The sequence below is a fragment of the Magnolia sinica genome, chromosome 18, assembly GCF_029962835.1.
Source record: "Magnolia sinica isolate HGM2019 chromosome 18, MsV1, whole genome shotgun sequence".
Taxonomy (NCBI): Eukaryota; Viridiplantae; Streptophyta; class Magnoliopsida; order Magnoliales; family Magnoliaceae; genus Magnolia; species Magnolia sinica.
The window spans coordinates 47,947,530-47,972,200 of NC_080590.1; the positions used below are offsets into that span (position 1 = coordinate 47,947,530).

General features: G+C 38.6%; 1 protein-coding gene across 1 annotated transcript in view; it reads right to left on the reverse strand.

The window, feature by feature from the left end:
• LOC131233983 (protein IQ-DOMAIN 5) overlaps positions 1–24,671 on the reverse strand; it is a 37,416-nt gene that overhangs the window by 7,440 nt on the left and 5,305 nt on the right. The window contains exons 2-5 of the mRNA XM_058230913.1: positions 23,904–24,021; positions 6,958–7,206; positions 6,167–6,394; positions 5,385–5,498 (exon numbers count right to left, since the gene is read on the reverse strand). Coding sequence (XP_058086896.1) covers positions 5,385–5,498; positions 6,167–6,394; positions 6,958–7,206; positions 23,904–23,987 — 675 coding nt within the window. The 5' untranslated portion in view covers positions 23,988–24,021. The remainder of the gene's footprint in view (positions 1–5,384; positions 5,499–6,166; positions 6,395–6,957; positions 7,207–23,903; positions 24,022–24,671) is intronic.

The following is a 24,671-nucleotide window of genomic DNA, read 5'->3' on the forward strand; positions in this document are numbered from 1 at the left end:
TTAAGATTTATAGGCGGAAGCAGGCTTATAAAAGCAGACAAGGTTCCATAAAGCCGGATTTATTATTTTGAAGCCTAGGATAGAATCAAGAAGTCAGTCACCATGAGCAGCCTAGGTAGCCCCAATATGAGACAATGGTGAGAGTTGATCAAGGTAGTTCTGTCATGTGCAATGAAGACTAGCAATGGATCCTGCAAGGAGGGAGCATTGGTTAAGAGTTGGAGTGCCTAAAAAGAGCATGAGAAGAAGACCTAGCTAGAAGTACTTGAATTGAGATAGTGAGAAGGCATATGAAGGCTTATCCACTTATCAATAACAGGGCCTTGGGATTTATTGGCTAACATGTCCTCATAAAATCGACCCAAATAGCTGGTACAAGACTTTGATGATGATAATATATGGCTGCTAGAAACTGAATTGATGCAAATATATAGCTGCCATAAACATGAGGGGAAGCGACAACAGCTATAGGTGCGGGAATGAGGAAGTGATTGCTAAAAAAGTTAGCAAGTATAAATGGCTAGGAAGCGGGAGTTGGAGCACAGGTTGAAAGCAAAAGCAGCATCTGGGTTAAACATGTTGTCTGGACACATAGCACAGATTCCAAATATCAAATGTCCTAAATTTTCTAGGACATAAATACACAAGGACAATTCCATGAACAAATAATAATATAATTCTATGATTAAAGCAGTTTATCATCATCATCATATCTGTCCTAACTCCTAGGTATTGGTATATTGCCAAACATTCTTATCCGAGGCCCTATCCTCAGTAAGTGAACAAGCCTTCATATCCCTTATTAGGACCTTGAGCCAAGCCTTTTAAAATAAGAGAAATAATGAACATCAAATCAAAAGTACATCTAAGAAAGCACTTTTAATTCCAATAAAAATCGATTTGTATCGAAATTAACAGATGATCAATTAACAATATAGTGAAGGTCATGCAAAATCAATTTCAAGAAATAGTAGCTTGTATAAACTTTTTGTTTTTTTTACACACGCACCCGCCACACACCCACGCATGCCGTAGTGGGATTTCACCACCTATGGGCTTCGAACCCAAGACCCTGTGTTGAAACTCCTCAGAGTCTACCACTCGGGCAAGGACTGGAACCCAAGTAGCTTGTATAAACATAATGATGAACATCAATTGCTCTACTGAAAGATCTAGAAGACCAAAGTAAAATAACAGAGAAGTAAAAACAACAAAAGGCGTGATTATTTGTTATGTGGGAAAGGGTACGTCTCATAAAAAGATGAAATTAAAACCTTGAGCATGAGAAATAATTCCTATGGTTTCTCTGCCTCCAAGAGAGTAGAGACAGCAAGAGAGAAATTTTGGGTTGACAATTTTTTTTTAAAAAAGATCTACAAGCAGAGATATTGAAAAAAAAAAAAGGGAAAGAAAAGAAACGAAAAGAAAACTATGGAGAATATATGTTTTAATGCCACACTAAAAGTGTCCAAGGCGTAGCACTTTAGGCTGACATCAGTGCAACAGTTTGTCCGTAAAGATTTTGAGTTTCCAGCTCACATTTGAGCATACAAGTGTCCTAAATTGTCAGCAAAACAGAAACACAACATGTGTCTAGCTAACATTGCTTGGGAAGAAGGTTCCTGCCATGGTATTCCAAAACGTTTATGTAACAGTAACAGTGGTAACTATTACAGGTTACGGGGTCGTAACTGCCCTTGGACGGTAGAATCCTTCTATTTCATATTGCTGTTCTCGAGTGCCCCAGGTCAGTCCTGGACAGGTTTGATAAGCTTCAAAGGGATTTATTTATTTGTTTTGGGGGGGGGGGGGGGGGGGAGGGGAGGTGGAGTTGGGGTTATAATGTAAGTTCCACCTGGTCAGTTGGCAGGAGGTTTGCAGACCCTTCACCGAGGGTGGTGTCAGAATTCGCCATCTTGATGTTGTGAATTCTGCCCTCTTGGGAAAGTGAGTCTGGAGATTCAGAGTCGAGGAGGGAAGCTGGTGGAGGTCCATAATTGCTGGAAAATATGGTTATTCAGTCATAGATTGGTGGCTAAAGGAATTGTCTCTATATTGAGCTTCTTTCCTCTGAAAAGCCGTTGCTTGAATTGCTAGTAAAGTTTTCTTTGGCTTGGGCTTGCAGTAGGGGATGGGTTGAGGGTTAGATTCTGGAATAATATCTAGTGTGGAGACTCCTCACTTCGAAATATTTTTCCTTCTCTGGCCCACCTTTGCTCCTCTACTAAAGTTTTGGTGGACCGATGCTTCTCGGTGTCCAGATCAGGGGAGTTAGGATCCCTCCTTATCGTGGGAATCTATCTGATTCTGAATTCAATGACTTCCTTCTGCTTCTTTCTCACTTAAAGGGATTCATCCTTCTCCGGGAGCAAGAGACTCACCGGCGTGGCTCAAGGATAAATCGGGGCCTTTTTCGGTAAAAACTTTTTACTCACTCATTTATTAGTGTGGGATTTCTACCTCATGTTATCACACGGGCATTGTTTGGACCTATGGTGCTCCTCCAAAAGTAGTGGCTTTCACTTGGCACACTGGTAATAATAGGATCCTTACTATCGACAATCTGCGTAAGAGGGCAATGGTGTTGCCTAATGTTTGTCTTCTCTGTCTTTCTTCATTGCCCCTTTGCTTTATCAGTTTGGTCCACCATCCTCTCTTTCTTCAGCATGTGATGGGTGATGTCAAGGTCAATTGAAGGCCATTTTCCTTTCTCAGCATGCTGATGGTATCAAAAGGAAGGGCAGAGCTTGGTAGAGTGTCACCCTCCTCACTGTCCTTTGGTCGATCTGGGGTGAAAGAAACGATCATTGTTTTCATAATAGGAATGGTTTGATAATGGGGGGGTTATCAGTCGGGTTATATTGTTCATCAGGGATTGGGTGCCTTTTTTGTTTTCCTTTCTTTTCCTTTTTTGTTCTTTGTTTCCTTTTCAATCTCTGGCCTTTATTAAAGTGCATTATCTTTTTTAGAAAAAGGTTATTGTGTGTGTGTGTGTGTGTGTGGTGGGGAGGTATGGTGGGGGACCTGTAACGGTCCATTACGGGGTCGAAATTGGTTTCTACCAAAAAAGGCCATCATGGCTCGTACCATAACAGTATAAATTGCAAGATCACAAACTTGAAGGAAATGAGTGTTTACAGTAAATATTGCACTATCACAAACTCTAAGGAAATGAGTGTTTACAGCAAATATTGCAACATGGGTCCTTACTCTTGCTCCGGTGGTACTCTTAGAAGTTTCAACACCTGGTCAAGGGTTCAAGTACCCATAGGCGGTGAAATTCCACTACAGCGTGAGTGTGTGGGGTATGTGTGCATGTGAAAAAAAGAAGTAAATATTGCAACATCACAAACTCACAGGAGGGAAAGAGGCTAAGTAAAGAACAAACAGCATTTGAAATGGTATTGCAGGTATAGCTATCTCTTCTGCATTTGTCACATGCAATAATTCATTCAAGTACGAGCATAATTGGCACCAGCTGTGAGAAAATTCTGACATGGTAAAGGAAGTACTTACAAAATGGAAATGTAACATTTAGATAATGCAATGTAGTCATGCAAGCATTATTTATAGAACTACACCCACCTCAATAAAGGCCAGAACCAGTAAACGAAGTTAGAAAATCCCAAAAATTCAAAACCAGTTATTGAGGTTTTAGATTGAGAAGTGCAAGACCAAACTATCATAACAGAGTGTATTGATTTATCATTAAGGGGGAAAAAACGAGTTATGCAGAAAAAGAAGAAACTTGCCAAGTACAAAAGATAGTGCTCAATAGGCCCACCTCTGAAGGTTTACAAGTTCTCCAAACTTCCATGATGAATGGATGAATGGTAATGTCTAAGGAGATACGATTTTCATGTAAATACCATTAGAAACCAGTAGGAATCTAAATTTCCTCAAAATTCTTTGCGTCTATCATTACCTTCCCATGCTTTGTGTACTGGGGTTTCTTTCTTTCCTTTTTTTTTCTCGTGCCTGAGTGTGTAGGTGGGTGGGTTGCTTGAATGACAGAGAAAAGGATTATGAGTTAACAGTGTCTTAACTAAGCATATTAAAGTCAGCTTACACTAACAATAGAAATCGGACCCATCCATTGAGATTTGAGGATCTTCTCCCAGTGGAATTTTAAAAGTGCAAGACCATCCTACATTTCAAACAAAGAAAATACGACACTGAGGGTCTGTTTGATAACTGAAAAAAATTCTGTCCAGATAATCCTATCAGTACAGGTGGCTGTTGAAGTGCCTATCCATAGTTTGTCAAGCATCCTTAGCCACTGGTTCCAATAAAATTGATGATAGGAGTATACCCGAATTTTGACCTTTTACCTTGTATAAGCTAATCTAGACAAGAAGTTGTTTTAAGCCCTATTCGAAGGTGTTTGATAAACAGCAATTCGTACAACAACAGGGCTCGTCCATGCAAAAGCTTATCCAGACAGGCCTTAGCTGGACATGCATGTCCAGAATAGCACAACTTTGATGGTTACCAAATGAGCCTCTAAAAGAACTAAGAACTGTTATGACAAATTGTTTAGAGAATGTTACCTCTCACTGCCCGTTAAGGACGTTGTAAAGAAAAGAATCATCACATTCTCAAAGATGCAGTGTCCTCAGAACAATGCATGTGCAAGTCATAAAAGGGTATCATATCAAACAGGCTTTAATCAGAGAGGAGTTTCAAGGATATCAGTCTCAGACTTATCAGTTGTTTCAAACCTGATTTTGGAGAGTGGTTCTAGGAAGAAGGGAGATGCACGTGGTCACATTTGGCAGTATGGGAATTGACTTCTAGTTTTCCTTCGGAATCCACATGGGTGGCAGTCCTAGGGATGAACGCGGCTTCATCAAGAGATGTACTCTGGTCCAGCCAGGGAATGTGACTCAAAACATGCAGGGGAAATCTCTTCAAGATGGTTTGAGAAATTTTCTTCATCTTTCTCCAGAAGTTTGATTATGGAGGGTTTTATGAGCAATGACATCACATGGGCATCAAACAATGGATCCAGGCAAGGACACTATCCTTTATCATTGACGAGGTCCACAATCTAGATTCCAGGCTAAACATTTCGTTTGCTGATATTGTATAGGAAGGATAATAAAATCACCGACTCCTTGGCCAGAAGTGTGGAGAGATTGGCTTTATGTGTTTCAAATTAACTTCCATAAATTTGGATGCTTATTAAAAAATATATATGGTAGCTTCCAATCATTTAACAAAAGAATAGTCTTGCCTTCTTTTCATTAAAGAAAATTCAGCAACTTCCTTGTTTCTGAACCGTGTGAGCATCTTGTTCCTTCAGAAATCAACTATCTGTCAGATTGCTAAAAGTTGAAGGCAATTGTATCATACTCCGTAAAAGGCAACTACCAAAGGTTTACCTGATGAGCAAGAGCATATGCCATGGCTCTTTCGCGCTTGGCTGCTGCCTCTTGCCTTTTTAACAACTTGGATTGAATATCTTCGACAGATCCAACACTGTCACACCACCCTTCCTGCATCCGCAATTAAACCAACCAATTAGAAACCCCATGACACCACTGACAAGATATATCACCAATCAAAAGAAGGAAAAAATAATAATAATAAAAAACAAAATAAATAAAGGACAGGTCAGCATAAATCAGCAAGAGTGCAATGCTATATATCGAATCATACTCACCCACACTTGGCAACATGGCAGCATGTTCAAGATCTAGGACATTTATAGGCAGGTCCCATATCACATGTCATGACCAAAAAATCAGCCCAGTCCAGGCATCATGTAGCAGTTAAAGAGAACTGACATGCAGTCCACATTATACATATGTAAGACCACCATATTACAGCACCAATCTGATTTTTGGGTCACAGCAGACTCACGATGGGGTCTACCTGATGGACAGCTGGATTCTCATGCACATGCCGGCAAGTAGGATCTGAAATAGTACCCTTGCAGGCTCAGACAGCAATAAGTTTCCTCATGCACATTTACTCAGACTAAAAAGACTGTAACCCCTGTAACTACATGTATGGCTGAAATTAAAATAAAACACTTTCTTCAAATTCAACAGAATCAAAAGAAATCTAGAGATCCAAAAAGAATTCATGAATGACCAACCCAGTTGGTTCCCATAAAAACCTATAATGCTGTACTCTGCTGTCAACCTGTCATTGATTTTACCTCTATTTCTCGAACACGAGCCTCATGTGCAAGTTGCTGCTGATGTTTTTGCTGCACCAACTGACTCTCCAGTGCTATGCGAACACGCCGTGCTCTGACACGTGCCTGAACTCGCACCAATGCTTGCATACATCGAAGAGTGATCGCAGCTTGCTTTCTCACAGCATGGCCTCTGACAAGGGCCTGAAGTCTCACCAATCCTTTCAAAGCCCGCAGTGCTCGCCTAGCCTGATGCAGACAAAATAAAGTACAAACCTTTGGAACACATTCTTCTTTTTTTTAAAAAGAAAAAGAAAAAAAGAAGGGATAATCAAAGCATCAATATCAGCAATTGGAAACATTAAAAGACAAAAAGTAAAACAAAAATTAAGGTCTTGTCTTCGAGCTCCTTTATGTAGTCCTAAAATCAATTTCAGAGTAAGGTGTACCTTTCCTTTTTTCTTTTTCTTTTTAGTTGATTAAAACCAAACCTTAATTTTCAGAAAATGCCATTTTGCTCATTTATTGCCAACCTCTTTAGGGTTTCAATAACACCATCAAACTATTTAACTAGAACCCCATATGGTTGGATAACATTAAGTGGACTGATACTCCAAAGCACAAGCTATAAACAAATGAACTGATTTAGATGCCAATCTAGATTTGCTCACATATATTAGGTTTCTTTGAATCCACAACATATTGTAAATTGCTCTAGATCCATCCTTTAATTGCCAATATCTTCAACAACATAACAGTAACTTAACATATAATGCACGTACTGGCTACAGTGACAGGATATCGATCCATACCAGAAACGCACGAAAAGCAGTTTGGATATGCGTGGCAGCCCATTCCTCTTTCATATTTGGTTCAATTTGAACAGCAGTCTGCACATGGAGTGAGCTAGTGGGAGAGGTTGCGGTATTTGAGCTTGATTGGATATTAGCATCTTCTGTTGGTTGCACAGCAATTTGGGCAAATTCATCTTCAAGGCCAGTAGTATCAATCTCAACAGATGGCTTTCTCCGGTGCCAAAACCGTCCAGCAGCTACATTTTTCTACATATTCCCGGAGAAATAGATAAGATCTCAAGGAAGAAAGAGATAAGGATGGAAAAACAACTATAACGGCAATAACAGTTAACAATGATCTGGAATGGAGTACAGCAAAATGGTCAATGCATGAGTCAGTTAAGAGAATGCATCATTGGGGAAGCAAGTTACAAGCTTGCTGTTAGAAATCATACAACAAATAGAAATTTCACAACTACTAAATTTCATACAACAAAGCCGAGAAAGTATAGAACCCCATGACTGCTGAATTCAGAAAAGATGTACCAAACTACAAGCCAAGCACATTTTTACCATCATAACTGATCTATGATTTAGGTTTCTGGCCTTGTTGGAATGATTTAGTACCTACATAGGCACATATGGACAAAGCATTATAATTTCCTATGATTTCCTTGTTTTATGTATTCTTTCGTATTCTAGTGTCATAATTCAATAGTTTATGATGTTTAAAGAACCTGTGGGCAGATCCAACATCCTCAAGTCACCAAATCTGACACCCATATACATCTTCCATTAACACACGTCCAGGTCCAAGTTTTGCGTTAACTGACTGCTCATACTCTACAGAGCGAATTAGATCCTGCAGAATTTGTAACAAAGTGTTTAGAACTTGAATCTGCAAAATATATAGCCTGCTCATAGACGAAATTTAGTTGTTGGTTCAAGTGTTCAGCATGCTAGCAAAACCAGCTCAGCAACAACTTTACTTTAGCAAATTAGAATAGTAAAATATAGATAAGTTAGCCTGACTACATAAAAAACCATTTTTTTTTCTTTTTTTTGCTTCTTTTTTTCTTTTTTTTTTTTCTTTTTTTTTCGATAGGTAAGCTGAACTCATTGATTGTAATCTACCTATCTAATAGACTATTAAATAGTGCTTGATTGTAATTAACCTATGTAATAGTCTATTACATTGCACCTGTGGAACATGGTATGCCAAAACAATTACGTAAAAGCCATAACAGCTGTTACAGGAAAAAAAAAAACCGACCCATAATGGCCCTATAACAGTCTCGTAAAGGCCCCATAATAGTCCCAAAAGAGATTTTTTTAAGAAAAAAAGGGGCATTACAGCCTGTATCGTAATGGTAACAGTGGTGGCCATTATGGTACACCTTGTTGCGGAAGTTTTATGCTCCCATTGCCAGTCCCCAACTCGGATAAAGGAGGGTTGTGTCCAGTTGGCAGCCGGCATCAAACTTATGCCCAAGGTATTCCATAATGGTAACGGTGGCCATAACAGCCACCAACATTACCATTACGTTGCTGCCTTTCTTTTTTTCTTTTCTTTTTCTTTTTTTTTTTTTTGAAAAAAAAAAATGTTTTAGACCCGTTACGGAACTGTTATGGGCCATTTTTTCTATAACGACCATTATGACCGGTAACGCGTAACAGTTAAAGCCATTATGTAACCGTTTCGGCATATCATGCTTATGCCACAACTCTCTCTCTCTCTCTCTTTTTTTTTTAATGCCACAACTTCCAACATAAATCCGAAAAATATGACATGCCAAAATCATGCTAGGGCTTGTAAGCAATATGTTGCATCCAAACACGAGTTTAGTGAGAAATGGGTGAGGGTTGGCTAGGTGTCCCCCAAAAGCGAAGCAACATTGCACAACAGCACCCGGTTGCTGTAACAAGTAGGCAAGGGTTCGTACATCATTCTAGACTCGTGCAAGTAAAGAAGCTAGTCTGGGATAATAGAATTCATCTTGCCACATGGAATATAGGAACATTGACAGGTGAGGTTATGAAGTTAGATATATGAAACGAACGAGAGTTAACATAGCTCGCATTCAGGACACCAGGTGAAAAGAGGCCAAAACTAGAGAAATTGATGGATATAAGCTTTGGTATGTAGGAAATTATAGTAATATAAATGGGGTTGGGATAGCGGTAGATAAAAATTTAAAGGATAAAGTTATAGATATTAAGAGAGTAAGCAAGTTTTAATGAAACTTATGTTAGGAGAGAAGGATAATCAATGTTAGTGGTGCATATGCACCGCAGGTAGGATAAAAATTTAAAGGATAATTAATTTTATTAATAAAACTTATGTTAGGAGAGAAGATCATCAATGTTAGTGGTGCATATGCACCGCAGGTCCAGAGCATAGAATCAAGATACAATTTTGGAAGAATATGGATGAACTAATGCAAGAAATCCCGAATGTGGAGAAGATATTTGTAGGAGACTTATATAGTCATGTAGAAAAAGAAAGTAGAGAATACAAGAGGATATGGTTTTGTGAGAAGAAGTGAGATGGGAGAAGTTATCATTAATTTTGCCATGGCATGCAATCTAGCTCTAGAAAACACGTACTCTAAAAAGAGATGAACATTTAATAACTTTCAAAAGTGGATCATATACAAGCCAAATAGATTTCTACCTACTTAGGAAGACAGAACAATGAAAATGTAAGGACTGCAAGGCGATACCTAGAGAGTTTAACTGCACAACATAGGTTAATGGTTATGGATAAATACATTAAGAGATGGATGAAAGGAAATGAAATTAATAACCGTCCAAAAAATAGTTGGCAAATTTTAAAATGAGAGAAAATAATGTTATTTAGAAGTAAATTGAAGAAAAAGTGGAATGTCGAGGAAGGAGTAAAAGTTAAGTGGAATGAGATGGCTTAGTGCATTTGGAAAGTGGCAAAAGAAGTTTTGGGAGTATGAGAGTATTGAAAAGCCGATCATGTAAGGAAACTTTGTGGGGAAATGACAATGTAAAAAAGTTATTAACAAAGAAACGTTCATGTTTCAAAACCTAGTAAAGGACTAGAAACAATGAAAATCTTGAAAAAAAATAAAGAAATGCCATAAATATTGCTAAGAAAGTAGTAAGGCTAAACTTAAGCTTATGATAATCTTTACAATAGATTGGAGACGAGAAGGTGAGAAAGATTTCTTCACACTTGCAAAATGTGAGGGAAGAGTAAGGGCCTAGATCATGTTAGATGCATTAAGAGCAATGACCAGAGAGTACTAGTCAAGGACAATGAAATCAATGAAAGGTGGAGAAGCTATTTTCAAAACTTGGTAAATGACAATTACTCTAAGAGCATAGGGATGGAAGGAACCATAAACTCAAACAACATCAAAATCCATACATATTTTCCTAGAATTAGGATATCTGAAGTGAACAAAGCTTTGAAAAAGATGAAAACGGGAAAGGACCTTAGACCAGATGGTGCACAAATCAATGTTTTAAATAGTTTATGCAACGTAACATGTAGCTTACACTACTTAGCGTAACTTAGCCTTAATGCTATGTAGCTAATGAAAAGAATTCAAGTCGCATGTAGCCTCCATTGCATGCTAATTTACATACACTACACACTACATAGCCTATGCCACATAGGTAACACTACAAGTCATTTTTCACTAAAACAAAAATCAATTAATGTTTTCAATATTTTTTACTTTCTATTCTATAATAAAAATTAGTTAATCTTTTCAGTGATTTTCGTAAAATTGTAAAAGGAGTGTTTTAAATAGCTTCGCTATGTAACATGTAGCTTACACTACGTAGCGTTGCATAACCTTAACGCCACTTAGTTCATGCAAATAGCATAAGTCATGTGTAGCCTATGCTACATGCTAATTTTGCATATGCTACACACTATATAGCCTATGATATATGCTACGTAGCTTACACTACAAGTTATTTTTCACTAAAACATTAAAATTAATTAATGTTTTCAATGATTTGTTACATTTTTCTTTTTTTTTATTAAAAATAAGTTAATCTTTTCAATAAAATAAGTAATAGTATTCAATCAATTAGGTTGCTCTTTCTTTACCTTTATACTTAATCCTTGCCTATTTTTCTTATTATTTTAAGCTATGTTTGGTTGCACCAAATGTCATTAAATTTTATTAAATTTCATTATTAATCAAACTAATTTGGTGCAAAATAACATGAAAGCCTCACACTTTAGAGGAGTGAAAGCTACGTTATACGCTATTCACTATTTAAAACATTGAATAAAAGTAAAAATATTAAACCAGTTCTATTGCTCTTTCTTTCTCTTTATAGTTAATCCGTGCCCTATTTTTCCTACCATTTTAGGTTGTGTTTGGTTGCACCAGATTTTTTTTTTGAAGGTTAAAGATGAATTTTTATTAAAAAGCCTTCAAACAAGCCAAAACAGTACAACAAGATCTAACTACAATCGAAAAAATGATGTGCAGTCATATCATCATAGCAACAAACAGAAACTGCCCATTCTCTGACGTCCTTTTTAACTTTCCACGAAACTTTTTCCGAAGGGCCCCACTCGTTGCAAAAGCATTGAGAATTGCGCTCCCCCCAAATGTTCTAATTTTGCGCTCCCCCCAAAATTATGTTGACTAATAATGAAATTTTATGATATCTGGTGCAACCAAGCACAACCTTAATTAAAAATCTAAAAAGTAGCATGTAGTTTATACAACAAATTGTGTAGCTTACACCTTATTTATGTTATACACTATTCGCTATTTAAAACATCAACACAGATTGAGGTTTGGAAGTGTATGGGAGATACTAGATTATTTTGGTTGACAAAGTTGCTCAACATGATTATAATATCGAAGAAAATGTCAGACGAATACAATAGTACCTATTTATAAGAACAAATGAGACATACAAAGCTGCACTAACTATTGTGAGATTAAACTTATAAACAATACTATGAAACTTTGGGAAAGAGTGATTGAGAAAAGACTAAGGCATAAGACTAATGTATCAAAAAATCAATTTAGTTTCATCCCAGGCAATGTTCAAAATATCGGTATCGCGCAATGTATCGTACCCTTGCGATACAAATACGTATCAGTTAACGCACGGGATATATCGTTTGTATCGCGTAATTTATCGCACTTTTTTGGGAAACATGGGGAAACATTGGAAAATTGGTTGATTTTTTCCATGAAACTTCAGGGATTATTTAAAAAGACCTTAATACACACTTTTAAATCACAGAATCTCAAAAAAAAAAAGTGTACATAATAGGTTTCCTTTGTATAGGGTCCTAAGTTATGTGTTGTTCGATTGAACTAAGACCAATGTATTCAAATATGATGCATAACATTTATAAATGTATCAGGACGTATGAAAACACAACCTATTGATAAGGTCATACAGATTTGTATGAAAGACAAACAAATATCACCTTGATGTAAAAATTTTGTGACCCACAAAAGGTTTTCAATGGTCATTAACCACTATGTCATATAGTGTGGTCCACTTGACACTATTATCTTATTCATTTGTAGGACCATGGCCTAAAATAAGTTGAAAAAGCATATGAATGGCGTGGATATACAATTCATACATTGAGGTGGCCCCTACAGTCAGGGGTCCCACCCACATCGCTAGTTCCAGGGTCTCGCCCAAGTTGGGCTTCGCGGGTACCTAGCAAGATATGGATGGACCTATCAGGGGCTGTATGGGGCCCACTATATTATATATGTTTTATCCACACCGTCCATACATTTTGACAAGTCATTTTAGGGCATTATCCTAAAAACGAGGCAGATTTAAGGCTCAAGTGGACCACACCACATCAAATAGTGGTAATCGAGTTATTTGCCATCTAATTTGTTCAAAACGTTGTAGGGCCCATCGCGATGTTTATTTGGTTATCCAACCTGTTCATAAGGTCACATAGACCTAAATGAAGGTAAAAAATATATATCAGCTTGATCCAAAACTTGTCCCTACCGAAAAGTTATCTATGGTAAACATTCAATCTCCACTGCTTCCTATGGTGTGGTCCACTTGAGCCTTAAAAAGGTCTCATTTTTTGAACTGATGCCCTAAAAGGATCTTCCAGAATGAATGTACAGATTGGATAAAACATATACATCAAGTGGACCCCGCAGCCCACATGGGATGTTCATCTCGAGTTAACGAGATGCAGCAAGGGAAGCGGATTAGCAGGTGTACCACACACCATTGATCTGGCTGGTATGTTAACGTCACCAAGTTCTGTGGGTCCCATCATGAGGATGTATTATATCCAAACCGTCCGTCCAGTTAGCGAGCTTATCATAAGGCTTAAGCCGAAACATAAGATAGATCGAAAGATCAAGTGGACCATACTGTAAAAAGCGGTATATATAGGCTATAGAAAATGTAAAAGTGCACTAAGGCCCCTGAAAACAGGAAAAATAATAAAAAGACGAAAAAAAATAAAGAAAGTGCAATAAAGCCCTTGAAATAAGAAAAAAGAACAAAAACGTCTAAAACTAAAACACCCATGTGGTAGGGTGTGAAATCCAACCCATGAATCTATGGTTAGGGTGCAGTCATGCCACTCCTGCACTCGTAGTGCGTCAGAAAATGGGTCCGATAGACCCAATGTCCATCCACATCAACTCCTCCGCTCCGGTACTTTGTTGGCGACGCCTCCTCCTCCTCTGGTACACGCTCACTTGCACCAGGCGATCGGCATTGAGCTTGTACCTTTTCGAATTGGTTATGGATGAGTTACTATAGCATTTGCAAGAAGAGAACCCACGGTGTATGTTGTTTGCAAATGACAATGGTTTGATTGACAAGACAATAGAGGGCGTAAACACAAAGCTAGATTTATGGAGGGTTGCTTTAGAATCTAGAGGATTTAAGATTAGTTTGACTAAAACAAAATATATGGAGTACATTTTAGTAACAATAGGAGTAGGAACAAGAAGTTAGTTAAGATTGCTAACCAAGAAGTTTCCTAAAATGACCACTTCAGATATCTTGGGTTGATATTTCATGAGTGGAGATTGATAAGGATGTTGCCCATAAAATTCAAGTGGGGTGGAAGAAATGGAGATGTGCCGCTTTAGCTTTATAAGATTGTCATGTACTACTCAAAACTAAAAGGGAATTTTATAGGATAACTATAAGACTAGACATGCTTTATGGGACGGAATGTTGGGCAGTTAAGGAAACATTATGTTCATAGGATGAGTGCAGCTAAAATGAGGATGTTGAGATGGATGAGTGGAAAGATAAGGATAGGGTTAGAAATGAATGCATTCAAAGGGGTCTTGGGAGTAGCACGAATAGGTAATAAGATGAGGGTAAATACACTTAGATGGTTTGGTCACATGTGCAGTGCAACAGAGACCAAGAATCATGTCAATTAGGAGTGAGTTGGACCAGTTGGTACAAGTTAAAGACTCTAAAAGGGCAAAGGGAGGGCCCAAAATGTTGTGGATGGGGGTAGAACTATGGTTTAACTGAAAGTATTACCCTTGATAAAGTGGACGTGGAACAGGATTCATGTAGCCGACCCCAATTAATTAGAATAAGGCTTACATGATGACGTTGATGATGATGATAGGTAATCTGGGTCAAACCTGAGACCTCAATGTTGACACAAGTCATGTCTCCCATTGAGGTATGGGCTCAAACCCAACTATATAAGAGCCCATGTTGCAAAAGATATGTACTAAATCTGGTAAATACGCACATGAGGCCTATTTAAAGCTATAGATAGCTTTACACAAATGACAATCACAATTTGTCGAGTTGTAGGATCTTCAATCCCTATGGTTGTTGGACGTTAACTTTCCCACTCAAGAAGACACGAAGAAAAGCATTCTTCAAATCCAGCTGCTGAATAGGCCACCCGCAATGGTGGCTAAGGATATGGCAATGTGAATAGTAGCTGGTTTGACAACTAGGTCAAATGTTCCATCGAAGTCAGGCCCATATAATTGACTTGAGTGTTTAGTTCACTAAAGGAGTTGTGTCTTCCAAAGGAGTCATTTGCCTAATGCTTATACCCATTTGCAACCAATGACATTCGTACAAGGAGAGTAAAAAAACTAAATCATGTGTTTGATTACAAAGAAGAGCAACATATTCTTCATCCACAATTGCGCAGCATTTCGGAACTCTTGAAGCCTTAAAGTAGGAGGATGGCTCTAAAGAAGCATAGTGGAGGCTTGGAGAGCATGGAACTTATCAAAATGAGGATGTTGAGGAGGGATCACATTCTGAGTGCAGCTTTGACGACGGGTAGACATTGGATGAGAAGACATCATTGCGGCAGAGGAAGTACATGACAACATCAAGGATACAGATGAATGGATCGAGTACGAAGGTCCTCTAGTATAAACTTGAGGATGTGGAGATAGCATTGGAATGGGAGTAGATGTAGGATAGGAAAAATCCAACTAGATGACAATTGAGCTTTACTGGCAGGTAGTTCTTCATAAAAAATAAAAATAATCATCAAAAATAAAATGCTAAGACACCACTATATTTCAAGTAACAATTTCAAATAGTAACTTTTGTGAGCAAAGTTGTTTCCACTGAAAACACACATCTTTGTGTTACGTGCTAACCTTCTTGGAGCATTGCCAGACACGTTGGGATAACATTCACAACCAAATACACGGAGAAAACTATAATTTATAGTATCCAAATAGCAACTCATTGGGCGACTAATTCTGGAGAATCAGCGTATGCATTGCAGGCAATTATCAATGGGGCGAAAAGTCGACCAGGTTGGATCAGGTTGGTGCTCAACCCTAGCCCAACCCAAGGTTCCTATACCTCAACCCTAACCCAATCCAACCCAACCCAACCTCGGGTTGGGAAGTCTCAACCCAAGCCCAACCCAAGCAGGCTTGGTTAGGTTGGTCGGGCTGGTCAGGCGGATGCATGCTAATATTTTCGTTATTACATTAGTCTATTATATTTCAATACACGTCTTATTTTTTATACCTATGATTTTATTAATTATATATGTAATTATTTATCATAAAGAACTTCATTTTTTCTAAGTAAACAACCTAAAATACAAGACAACTACTCCTGTAAAAGTCAAGTTGTGTAGCACGCAATCTATTTGGGAGAGAGAAATTTGACGTATCTTGTTAGCTCGAGTCATCGGAAATGACGTGGACTAATGAGACCCAACGGTACCAGAATTTCCTATGCCTTCAACACAGACGACCCACACTCAATTATAATTTATAGGTAACTTATATATCAATCGGGTTCGGGTTGGGTCAAGCAACCCTAGCACAACCCAAGTTTTATCTGGTTGGTGTTTGTATAGCCCAAGCCCGAGACCGAACCCAATACATCCTGCTCGAGCCCAACCCAATGTCGCCATGTCGTCGCCATGTCGGGTCGGTCAGGTTGAACTTGCCCGACTTTCAATCCTAATTATCAGAGACATTACCATTGAAAATGCCTCAATCCACGTGGTATTTGAGATCTTACTTTGAAAAAAGTGATGATATTGTCTCCCTCAAATGTCTATGCTTTAGCTCTGAATCCCATTTTGTTGAGACATGTAAGAACAAGGAAAATGGCATTTCTAGCATTTCCTTCTCAGACATCTCAGTGGCAGGTTATCAATGACCTAAGTATCACACCAAGGTCAGGGCAACATGGCACAGTCCTGTGGCTAATGGGTGGAAGCTAAACATGGACAATTACTCACTTGATAACTCTAGTCAATTGGGTATAGGAAGTAGTGTTCAGGATGAGCTTGGGGTGGTCGCATGGGCTTTCTCCGAGCCAATCGGCAAAGAAGATTTCAATCATGCCAAGTTGGAGGCCATTCATGTGGGCATTAAGTGGGTAAGGGAATCCTTCTCACGTCAACTAATTGTGGGAAGGTGGCCAAAAAATTGCTATTTCATGGGGAGCCACTCTATGCCATCCTGTTGAAGACACCTTTTAGCGTTAATGAGATTAGAACCCATAGCCAACACATGGTCCATAGTTTTTTGTGTAGTCCCAGGGGAGAGATTCTATTGTTGACTTGCTTGCTAAAGATGGTCTGTATCAAGGTTTGAAATGGTTGTGTTATGTAACGTATTGTTCACCACCAATATTGTTATGTATCGTCCGTATTGGGCTGTTTCAAACCGATGCAGGGCCGAGACACCCATATCATTCACAGGCAATACCACTACATATCGGGCAATATATACCAGTTTTCGACGATACTTTAAACCTTGGTCCATCTCTTTTAATAGCCAATTACCACCTATTGCCATATTATCAATAAGTGGCTCATTTCCTCTCTTTTTTTTCTAATTAAATACAGTATGCCATCCAAAAATGGGTTAGAGATGAACTCTTTTCCATTACCATGTAGAATCTTGATTGTACCATTAAACGTATTTTTATTGTTCTTTTCAAATCTCACGAAACACGAGAAAAATTCTGATTTTCAACAAAGCAGATAAATACAAGAATAGTGCATTCAAGGTATTTCGTAACAGTAACAATGGCTGTAACGGCCACTACTGTTACTTTTACGATACGGGTTGTAACGTTCGTTATAGTCTCTTTTTTTATTGAAAAGAAAAAACCTCCCAAAAAAAAACTATATCGGCCCCGTAATGGACCATTACAGGACCGTTACAACCTTTATGGGGGCGTAACGGGCCGTTACAAGGGCTGTAACGGTTGTTATGAGTCATTTTTTTCCGTAACAATCATTACTGCCATTACAACCCTATAACATGTAATAGTTGCCACCATTACCTTTACATAACGGCCTTTATGGCCCCATAACAACCGTTACAACACACCATGAACGCATTGGTCTGGAGGTAAATCTCCTCAATTGGGAAAAAAATTTATTGTTTAGCTAAACATGTCTTAAGCGATCTTTGAAGACTTTTTCATGATTGGTCTACTGGGTCTAGAGGCAGATCTCCTCCATTGGAATCCTGAATATAGCATCGAGCTACTGGGTCATGCCTCGATCCATTGAAGACTTTTTCCCAATTTGGCATGCGTCTGATGGTGGGTCTCTTGGGAGGAAGAGATGGAGACTTGCCATGCTAGCCTTGTTGGGGTCTTCTTTGTGGGGAGAAAGGAACGACCGTTGCTTCCGGAATACAAATTCCGCAATGACGAGGGTCCTTCCTCCTTAGTAAAGTCGTTATGCCCTTCAGGGGTTAGGCACCATAGTGTCATTTTCTAGGGCATCAGCCAGGGGCTGATTGCTGTTGTACTCTTAGTAGCTAGTCCTGTGTTAGGTTTTTAGGTTGTGTTTTTTTTGTTTTGTTAGGTTTTGTGTTTGTTTTTTACTTTTGCCTGATAAATTTCATCTTTCAAAAAAAATGTCTTAAGTGATCTTTTTAAATTTCAGCACGAGAAGAATTCAGATTTTTCGATGAAGTAGATAAATCTAAGAACAATGACCGTAGTAACTAACAAATAAAGTATAATATCAAAACTAGGGTTGTACACGAGCCAACCTAGCTCGAAAAGCTCGCTCGGCTTGGCTCGATCTAGCTCAACTTAACTTGACTCGAACGACGACTTGAGGCGAGCCAAGCTTCATATGACCCAACTCGTTTTGAAAACAAGCCAAGTTTGAACATAGCAAAGCTTGAATCGACTCGACTCGACTCAAACCCAGCTCGGCTCAACTCAAATATATATTATATTATATATATTATTATATTTAAAAAATTTTAAAAAAAAAAAAAAAAAACTTAAACCATACCCTACCCGTCCGTCCCTTTCTTACCATTTCCCTTCCTTACCTAAGTCGTTGCGCTCAAGCTCCTCTCTCTCTCTTGGCCACTAGCCCGAGCTTAACTCAGCGTCTACCCGACTTGTCTCAGCCATACATCCTGCACTCGCCCAAGCTTTCCTCTCTCTCTCTCTCTCAACACCAACAACAAGGTACCCTCTATGGCTCTATCATTCATATATATATATTAATTGAATATTTGATTAGGGGGTTGGGTCAATTAGGTCGGGTTGCTGGGTTGAGTCAGGTGCGGGTTGGGTCGAGTTGGGAGCAGACTGGACTCAACTCGAGGTAAGCTCGCCTCAACTTGATCCACTAGCTCGCCTCGAGCTCGACTCGAAAGGTTTGGCAAACAAGCCAAGCTCCAATGGTAAGCTCAAGCTCGAACTCGAGGAGAGCAGAGACGATCCAAGCCAAGCTTGACCCACCTCGACTCGACTCGGCTGGATGTACAGCCCTAATCAAAACCCAAAGTCGAAAAAATTGGTGTGGGTGCGGTCTAAAAAGATGATGTGACTCATCCAAATGATGAAAAAAATTCATGTGGGTGACATTCAAAAGAAAATGGTGTGACTCATCCCAACTTGTTACTTTATGGGTTGACTCGTTTCAAGTTGGCACAACTCACCCCGAGTCGAGTCAGGTGCAAGTCAGCCCATGCCCGTGTGCAGGTTGGCTGAATTGGACCAGTTCCTATCTATATGACTCGGGCAATATTGAGTTGTACTAGACAATATTCAAAACCAAGGGGTGCGAGATGTGTTGAGCAGCGAACACTACAGGGACAAAACTGACAATGAGCAATACCAAGAGGAGGCCTCAGAAAGTAGCAATGATGGATGACACAAAGTTGACTTCTTAGAGGTCATGTGACAAGAATGTGAAGATGACAACAAAGAGGAAGAGATGATGACGAAGCAAGGCAAGAGGATGAGTGAACCCCACATTCCAATCGGTTCATGCCAGTGTTGTCAAATCACATGTGCAATCGCACAATCGCACATGCGAGCACATATTTGGTTCTTTTCCGATTTTTTTTTTAATCGAAAAAATAAGGGAAAAATAAGAAAAAAAATGTAAATATATATAAGAAATTAGGGGAAACTTTCCAAAGTTAATAGGTAACTAATTTTAGATATTTAAAATACATTTGAGTGAAATGAAATGAATTAAACATCAAGTCATCAACATTCAATAATATAGTTAACAAATAACACTTAACAAGTAACAACAAAATGAAAAAGCTATTTATTTATTATTGATTGTAAAAATAATTGAAAGATAAGAGAGGAAAAAATGTAGAATGTATTATGTATGTAATGTAGATTGTAGAGAGCATAGAGAGAGAGAGAGAGAGAGAGAGAGAGAGAATGAAATAGAAATGTATTATGTATGAGAGATGGCGCTTGAATGTTCTTGTTGAACACTTGAACTTGAATCTTCCTTGAAAAGAAGTAATAGAATTACAAGAATGTATGTAAGAGAGAATGCTTGAATGTTGAACTTGAATCTTCCTTGAAAGTGCTTGAATCTTGATCTTCCAACTTCCAATAGAGAGGGAATGTGTGTGTGTGTGAGAGAGAGAAAAAGAGAGAGAGATTAAAGACCACTTTTTTTTCTTTTTTTTTTTGAAGACACGGGGTGTCCCCACCTCTTTTTTGAAGTGAGACTAATCCCTGCGGATACACGCAATCACCTGCAACCACGTGTATTGGGTAAAGCCAAGAAGGGGAATCGAACCCTCACCTATAGGGAGCAAACCTATGACCATTCGCCCAAACCTCGTTGGGTGAGATTAAAGACCACTTAAAAGAAGGAAATGCGAGAGAGAGAGAGAGAGAGAGAGAGAGACCACTTGGAATTAAGAATGATAAGAGAAGAAGAGGATAAGAGAGTTTGGGGTGAGAATATTGCCATTTGCCAATGAAGGAGCTTTGGAAGCCTTTTTTATAGGCAAAAGGTGTTTTTTTTTTTGCCCAAAAAAAAAAACAAAAAGTGCCAATAATCGGATTTCTCACCATTGGCCAATATGCAATCGCATACATCCGAGGTATCCCGTATCGGTATCGGTTGGCGTAACGGTGCCCTCCGATACCGATACGGATACAGGGGTGTAACGGCCCGTAACGGTGCAATTTTTTTTTTTGCCAAAAAAATATGAAAAAATATGGATTAAATCCGGAATATTCTAAGCATTCCAAATATACATTCATTTATAAATTGGAACAAGTTTATGGTGGTGTAACGGTCCACTCTTTGGTGAGAAGTTGTATCAGACCGTCTGATGAATTTATAAACCAGATAACCTGAATTTGACTACAAAATTCATATATTTAATTTTCTACATATCTAATTTATATACTTAACAATTTGATATCGTTTCTCCCAATAGTTCTTTAAAAAAATGAAATTAAATTCAGGTAGATGGCGTTGCCAATTTGGGGCTGACTTGGAGGACCAATCCATGCCCCAAATCAGCCTCAAATTCATGCAATTTATTGGCATTATCCCACTTATGAATTGGTGGACATTTATTGGATAGTGAATTACGAAAAAAATCAAAAGGCCCTATTTTAAAAAATAAGTGTCCACAAATTAACAATTAAAACTATTCAAACAAATTGATTTTGGCATTGTGAGTTAGCAATTACAATCCATAATTTAATTGGTAAATTTTAAGTTAATACATGTCTTGTGTATAATTTTTTAAGGGCTCGAATTCGGTGGGACTCGGATTGTAAAGTGTAGCACATGAGTGTCAAAGTTTTTTGGACCCCACCCGTTATGAATGTGTTATATCCACACTGTCCATCCATTTTGCCAAATAATTTTAGGGCATGAGCCCAAAAATGAGACTGATCCAAAGCTTAGGTGGACCGCACCATAAGAAACAATAATAATTAAACGTGCACCATTAAAAATTTATTGGGGGCTACAAAAGTTTTAGATCAAGCTGACATGTGTGTTTTCCCTTCATCCACGTCAGTGTGACCTTATTAACAAGTTAGATGGAAAATAAACATTACAGTGGACCCTAAGAAATTTTTAATGGTGAGCATTCTATAACCACTGTTTCCTATGTTGTGGTCCACCTGAGATTTGGATCTTACTAATTTTTTGAATCATGACCTAAAATGATGTGGCAAAATGGATGGACGGCATGGATAAAATACATACATCATGATGGGGCCCATGTGGCACATGTACCATTTATTAACTTGTCCGTTAAAAGCATGCCGCATACCCAGTCCATTCATTGGACGTCAGCAATTCCTATGGGTCTGATCATGAGGTATGTGTTATATCTAAACCGTCCATTCATTTGACAAGCTCGACTTAAGGATTGACACGAAAAATAATACAAATCTAATTATCAAGTGGACGACACTGCAAAAAGCAGTGGGGGGTTGAACATCTACCGTTGAAACCCTTTTTGGGATCACAGAAGTTTTGGATCAATATGAAATTTGTTTTTCCACTTCATTCAGGTCTTTTTGACCTTACGAACAGATTGGATGGAAAATAAACGTTACGGTGGGCCCTACAAATTGTTTAAAGTGAAAATCATTATCTCCGTTGTTATTTTTGGTGCGGTCCAGATGATATTTGGATATGATTCATTTTTTGAGTAATGCTTTAAAATGATCTCTAAAAATAGATGAACGGTGTCGATATAATAAATACATCACTGTGGAGCCCATGTAACTTTGATCTCCTTTGAACCATTCGTACAACTCGGAGCTCGAGGAGTGTCAGCGCTTGTCTTAGCATGACACGTACCTGCAGCAGCTACATAGTTGGTGTGTGGTACACCAGCAAATTTGCTTCCGATTTTTTTTCCGACGCCAAATGAAAAAAGAGGGAAAGAAGAGGGAAACCGAAAAAGAAAAAGAGGGAAAGAAGAGGGAGGAAGAGAGAGAGAGGGAAGAAGAAGAAGGCTGCAGCCGCACCCACACCCGCAACAGTCCAGAAGAAGAAGAAGAGGAAGAAGAAGAAGAAGAAGAAGAAGAAAAGAAAGAAAAAAGAAAAAAAGAAAAAAGGTACGTTTGTTTAATTTTTCCCCCCTTTTTCTTTAGCCCGTAACAGCCGTTACGGGACGTAACGGCCGTTATGGCCCGTAACGGCCATTACGGTCACAAAATCGGGGGGTGCCCGTTTCGACCCTGTATCGCGTAATGGTGTCGGCTATTACCGTTACGTATCTGCCGTTACGGCCGATACGTAACCGATTTGGGACACCCTGCATACATCGCATATGCGATCACATATTGTCGCACATGTGGCATATGCGATCGCATATGTGCCACGATCGCATGTGCGACCATCGCATATGCGATTTGCATATGCGGTCGCAGATGACAACACTGGTTCACGCATATATCAAGTGAGACCCAATATGGGCCTTCTAGGTGTTTTTTTTTGGTAAGTTGTTATTTGGCCTAGATGCACCAAGCTGATTTTTTAAGATGGCTAACATATCCAGCAGTTTTTTTTTCAGGTACGAAGTACGAACATGCCAAACATGGTTTTAAATCCAGCATGATAGTATACCACTAGTGTTCTGTCCACCTGAAATTTAAAACTAACTCTCGATCGATCGAGATCGAGATCGAGAGAGAGAGAGAGAGAGAGAGAGCAGGGCTGTAATGCCTGTTCTGAAAAATGGACTGTACAGACCTGTAACATCCGTAACGGGCCGATACAAGCCCGTAAAGGTCCGACCTTTACACTTTCTTGCTTTAAAAAAATTGACGGTTACAATATGGGCCATAAATTTTTACCATTTTATTATATACCTTGTTGTCTACAATAGATTAGCCGCGTGGGTGATAGTCCTTGTTAGCCCAATCTAGGAGCAGGTCACATGCTAATCCGAAGGGGAAAAAAATAGTTGCAGGTCACATGCTACTCTGAAGGGGAAAAAAATAGCTGCAGGGCACATTACTTATGAGTTCCATAGACAAGCAGCAGTTTGACAGGCTTGAATATAATAAATTTACTAAATTCAAAGTGATAAAGACAAACAGCTTGAAGCTGCAAGACTATTCCACGTTCCTTCCTGAAGAACATAAAACAGGGAGGATCACATTGCAGGGGTTCCAAATGCTACATAAGCAGGTGATGACTGATGCTACAGCACTCCAAATTGAAAATATAAACTGGTGAGGGTTTTACATACATTGTCATCCTTTTCAGAAGGTCTTGACTTTTCTGACTTCCTCAAACCAACCAACGTTTTAAACCACTTTCCAGAAACGCCCATGACGCCAGTCACTTTAGCCGCAGCAGATTAATACCTGAGGATGGAATAGCTCCTCACAAATCAGTATGCGACGGGAAACATTAAATTTTCATCCCTAATTGACTACAAACAAATGAATCCCACACTAACAAGAATACACTACAATTACCATCTGGAATCATCACTAACACGAGAAAAAACATAACAAGGTGAAATGTATAGCAATCAGAAGAAGAAACATCGTCGTCATTGTTTTTTCTTTTCTTTTCTTTTAAAAGATAAAAATCATCGTCATCCTTTTCTCGTTCTTTTCTTTTTTTTTCTTTTAAAAGATAAAATCATCATCATCACCATCCTCAAACCCTTTTCCTAGCTATTTATGATGTGTTTGATTCTCATGATTGCTAAGAAAAAATTTGACAACTAGCCACCCACTTGACACCTTTCTGCTCCATCTATCCAGGCTTGGAATTGATTGGCATGTCACATCTAAGCGGAGTTTTTTTTTTACTAAATTAATATATATATCAAAGAAAAAAAGGCCCACCAACCTATTTGCCTTCCAACCAACTAGCCTGCTGAGAGCTCTTCTCAAATAAAAGGAAAGACAAGAAAAGAGAATAAAGAAAGACAGAAGAAGAAGAAGAAGAAGAAGAAGAAGAAAACAAGGAAAAGTAGAAAAGAAAAGTAAAATAAAGAATCAAA